The sequence below is a fragment of the Meriones unguiculatus genome, chromosome X (genome assembly GCF_030254825.1).
Source record: "Meriones unguiculatus strain TT.TT164.6M chromosome X, Bangor_MerUng_6.1, whole genome shotgun sequence".
NCBI classification, from domain to species: domain Eukaryota; kingdom Metazoa; phylum Chordata; class Mammalia; order Rodentia; family Muridae; genus Meriones; species Meriones unguiculatus.
Window position 1 is genome coordinate 118,319,135 of NC_083369.1, and position 4,675 is coordinate 118,323,809.

Below are 4,675 nucleotides of genomic sequence, written 5' to 3' on the forward strand. Positions count from 1 at the left end.
AAAGCTCTGTAGAAACCATGCTTTGAATTTGAGTGTGGACTTTCTTCCAGGTTAGTTGTATGTAGTATGGTCTAGTCTCTGTCACGGTGCCATGTATTAGCACCATTGTCTGTCTCTCTGTCTTTCTGTGACATTGCTACCTCACCCCGTTGCTACATTCTGTGGCTTATGTTCTCTATCTGAATTGTAGCAAATGGTCAGGAAATGTGGCCCAAAGTTCACCTGTCTTATCCCTGATTTCCTTTCCACTCACAGATCCTTCCTTTATGAATGGCTGAAGATGCCTGACCTTTCGATTTTTGCATGCTAGTCACAAATATGGAAAGTCACATGTGCTATCAATGCACAGCAGAAAGGTCATCAGATAGCATGATTTTGTAATATTGACACCTTGTAAACAAGCTACAATCCTCTTGTCAACCTGTGTGCATATGCACCTGTGTCTATGTTTACATGTGTTGATGTGTGAGAGTATGTCTGTCTTTCTATGTATGCACATATGCGTAAATAAACACCTGATTATATGCAATGCTTTGGTGTGTGACTTTCTGTCTCTGTGTGTGTGTGTGTGTGTGTGTGTGTGTTGTGTTCAGCCCCCATTATGATTGCTGGATCAGTCCCATGGCTACTTTCTTTGACACCACTACTGCCTCATAGAGGTGAATTTGTGCTGCACAATCAAGATACCTGTGCGACTTAGGCATCCTCATCACTTGTTAAAGATCTCTTTCCATAAAATGTCTTGTAAAATACATTAAAAGCCATGAAGGCCTGGTACGTGGTGCATACCTGTAATCCCAGCACTAAGAGAGGCTGGTGCGGGAGGATCTCTGTGAGTTCAGTGCTGGCCTGGTCTATAAAGTGAGTCCATGGCAGTCAAGGCTACACAGAGAAACCCTGTCTCAAAAAAAAAATAAAAAAAAACAAAAGCTACCCAGGATTACTTTTACTTTTTTATGATATCATCCTTCATGCCATGCTACATGTTCTTAGAAATTTTCCTGGCTCTTTTACTACAAAACACCCCCAACAAGCAAATATGCAGGGTGCAAAGTGCTGTCCCTTCTTCTGCAATATGGACTCCCTGAACTCTCTCAATTATTTTTCCCACTTAAGTGGGAATTTAATTTGTAGAACCTTTGATTTTTTTTAGAATTTTAGCAGCAGAGATGGGCCTAGAATAAAGAGCTAATTTGATGAATCTATTGATGACAATTGAGCATAAATGGCTTTTCTGGTGGGAGCTTTTACACTAGGAAGAGAGTGTGCACTCCTTCATTTCAACCATCCCTCAACAGCAAAGGGCATCTCAGGAATTTAATTCAAATATCAGTGTTATTGTGTTCTACATACCATTCTTATAAATGCAACATGGTATCCAGGCGCAAGCCAAAGCACGAGGAACACCTCTTCAAGTCCAGTATGTCTCCACACTAAATTTGAGCCAGTCATTCCAGTTTAAATACAGCCCAAGCTACATAATGAATTTGAATCAATCATTGCCTACATAACAAGGTTGTGGTGCAGTTCAAACAAACCATACCAAAAAGAATAAGTTCCTTAAGTTGAGTGTAGTGACATATGCCTTTAATCACAGTACTTGGGAAGCAGAGGCAGACAGGTCTCTGTGAGGTCAAGTCGAGCTTGTTTTATATATAGAGTTCCAGGACAACCAGAGCTACATAGAAGACTCTGTCTCAAAAAAAAAAGTTTTCCTGAACTACTTTGGACAACTTTCAAGACACTGTCTCAAAATGTAAATTTTTACAGGGCTAACAATATAGTTCAGTGGTAGAGTACTTGCCTTGCATTTGTGATACCGTAGCTCCATTCTCCATTGCCAAAAAAATAATTAGTTCAGGACTATCTATTCCAAGATAATCATAATTGTTGATATGGTCCCTTCCAGTATTGTTTTGGACATTACATATGATTTCAGGAACCAGTCTTTCAACAATCTTTCATTTGTGCTCCTGCCCAGGATACTGCCGTTAGAACCTTCAGAACGCTGTGATCTTCAGAGACTAAATCTTTTCCCACTTGCCCTTCATTCACCTGACCCACACCTGCCATTCATCAGCCTCTAAGGCTAGAATATATATTGACTTCACCATCCAGGGCCGGTCTCAGACACACGGTGGCAATCTCCTCTCCATATTTCTCACATTTGGACTCCTCCTTTTGGTTCAGTTAGGAAAAGCATCCTTCAAAAATATTTTCCACCACCACCCCACCATTACATGGTTTCATCTTTCCACCATCTGCTACAATAAAACATGTTGTTGGTACATCTTCCTACATTGGCTGAATCTGAGATTGACTTTAGTAGCTGATACATAGGAGTCATACAAGAAATACAAACTATGGACAAAACAATGAGTAACTGTCACCTTTAAATGTTGCTTTTTATACTTTTTAATTTAATTTATTTTATGTGCATTGGTATTTTATCTGCATGTATATCTCTGTGAAGGTGTTGGATCTTAGAGTTATAGACAGTTGTGGGCTACCATGTGGGTGCTGGGAATTGAACCCAGATCCTCTGTAAGAAGAGTCAGTGCTCTTAACCGTTGAGCCATCTCTTTACCCCTCTAAATGTTGCTTTTTAAATATTTTAACATTTATTTACTTTAAGTGTGTGTGTGTGTGTGTGTGTGCGTGCATGCATGCGTGCATGCATGTCCAGGAGCCCAAGAAGTACAGACGAGGTATCAGATCCCCTGGAACTGGAGATACAGACATTATTAACTACCATATGGTTACTTATTACTGAACCCAAGTCCTTTACAAGAGTAGTAAGTGCTCTTAACAGCTGAGCCATTTCTCTAGGCCCCAAATGCTGTTTCTTAGACAATGAAAATAGAGACACCTTCATATCTTTGTTTCCAGGAGTTACATTCTACTCATGTAGAAGATAGTTGGCCTCAGGAAACTGTTTTCCCTTGGATCAAGTCTAGCAGTTTATTTCTCATATTTGCTTTATGTGACACAAGGTCATGATTATAGATAGTACTTGAAAATAGCCCTAGAAAACCCACACTTTTGGATGATAATACAAACCATTTATCTAGCACACACAAGTCTCTGACTTCTAATGATATCACTTTAAAAAATAGTAACAGTCATAAAACAATAATATAAAACCTGACATGAGCCATGCATAGCGGCACAAGCTTATTATCTAAGTATTCAGGAATCTGAGGCACCTTAATTTTTTTTTTTTTTTTTTTTTGAGTATGAGACCAACCTGGGTCACACAGTGAACTGGAGAAAAATGCTTGTATATTCTAGTGAAGCTATGTCTCAAAAGGTAGAATAAAATAAAATTTTAAGAAAAGTTAAGAAAAATATAAGAAAAGAAAGAAAAATATTTAAATAACAAATATTCAAAAATATGATAGTGCAAAAGCACAAAAATATGCTTATTGGTTTTTATACATTTTAGATTTGCTTCCTGGTGAATATTTTTTTAGTTTCCTAAATTCTCTCTTTTGACATGTGGTAGGTAGTATTCCAATGACTTGGTTTGCTTCAAAGTAATGTACACTGAGCAGTAAACTGTATGTGTTTACCAGAATATATATCTTCTATTACTTTTTCTTTAATTTATTAATTCGTCATTTATTAATTTTGCTATTACTTTTTTTTAATACAGGGTCTCACTATAAAGCCCTGCCTGATCCAGAAATTGAAACATAGGTTATGCTGGTTTTGACACTCCCCAATATTAAAAATTGGTGATCATTTTTATGGCTGAATGTCTGTATTCAAACCTCACTGTCACATCTGGACCAACAATCAGAAATGGAACTGTTAAAATTCATTGTCAATCCATAGTAAATATTCCTGCAGAGCTCTTCTCTTAATTTTCTCAGACCATATTCCCAATTTTCTCAGACCAATTTCCAGAACAAAAGCCTTTTTTCTCAAACATAAACAATTATTCCTTCCTGTTACTAGCCACCCAACAGACAATGTCCCAGGCTTGAGGAGCCTGTACTTATGTTGTCTTGTATTTCTTTGCAGTTGTCCAGTGTTCATCATGTTTATCAACAAAGATTCCAATCGACGAATAGGAGGTTTTGCTTTGTCCACAATAGCATGGATTCTTTGCTCCACCTCCATGGGTCTCCCGCAGTGGCGAGTGTGGTATTTCAAAGAACCCATAAACTCTTACCCTCTGGTGGCCTTTGTGGGAGTGTGGAAAGCCTGCATTTACCACCATGTCAACTTCAGTAATATTAGAATGTGTCACCATTACAGCTACTATGACACCTTCATCCCTTTGGATATTCGTGTTTCTCAACACCTGTTGCTAATTACCAGCATTTTCTGGGTGGTTGGAAAAGTTGCTACTGTTATTGCTCTTAGAAATGTGTACATGGGAAGAGGAGAACAGAATGTCACCCAAAATGCTTTTTGCCTCTCAGCGATTCTGAGCATCATTGCCAGTAGCTTTGTCTTCCTTGCTGTTTTGTGTAATTATTTCTCCATCATAAACAGAGAAGGGATTAACTTTCCACGATCTTTCCATATGCCCTTTTACCCACATACTCAGAAAGCTGGCATTGCCATGGCATTGGCATTTCTAGCAGCCATTCTGTTTTTGTGCAGTGGTATGATTTTCATTCCTTACACATTTCCCTTAAACACCCAAGTCTTCCCTAATATCTGA

General features: G+C 38.4%; 1 protein-coding gene across 1 annotated transcript; it reads left to right on the forward strand.

Annotated features, from left to right (window-relative positions):
- Positions 1-763: 763 nt before the first annotated feature.
- On the forward strand, positions 764-4,675 carry LOC110542773 (claudin-34-like). Its single transcript, XM_021629286.2, has 2 exons — positions 764-774; positions 4,027-4,675. The coding sequence occupies exons 1-2, from the start codon at positions 764-766 to the stop codon at positions 4,673-4,675; spliced, it is 660 nt and encodes a 219-aa protein (XP_021484961.2).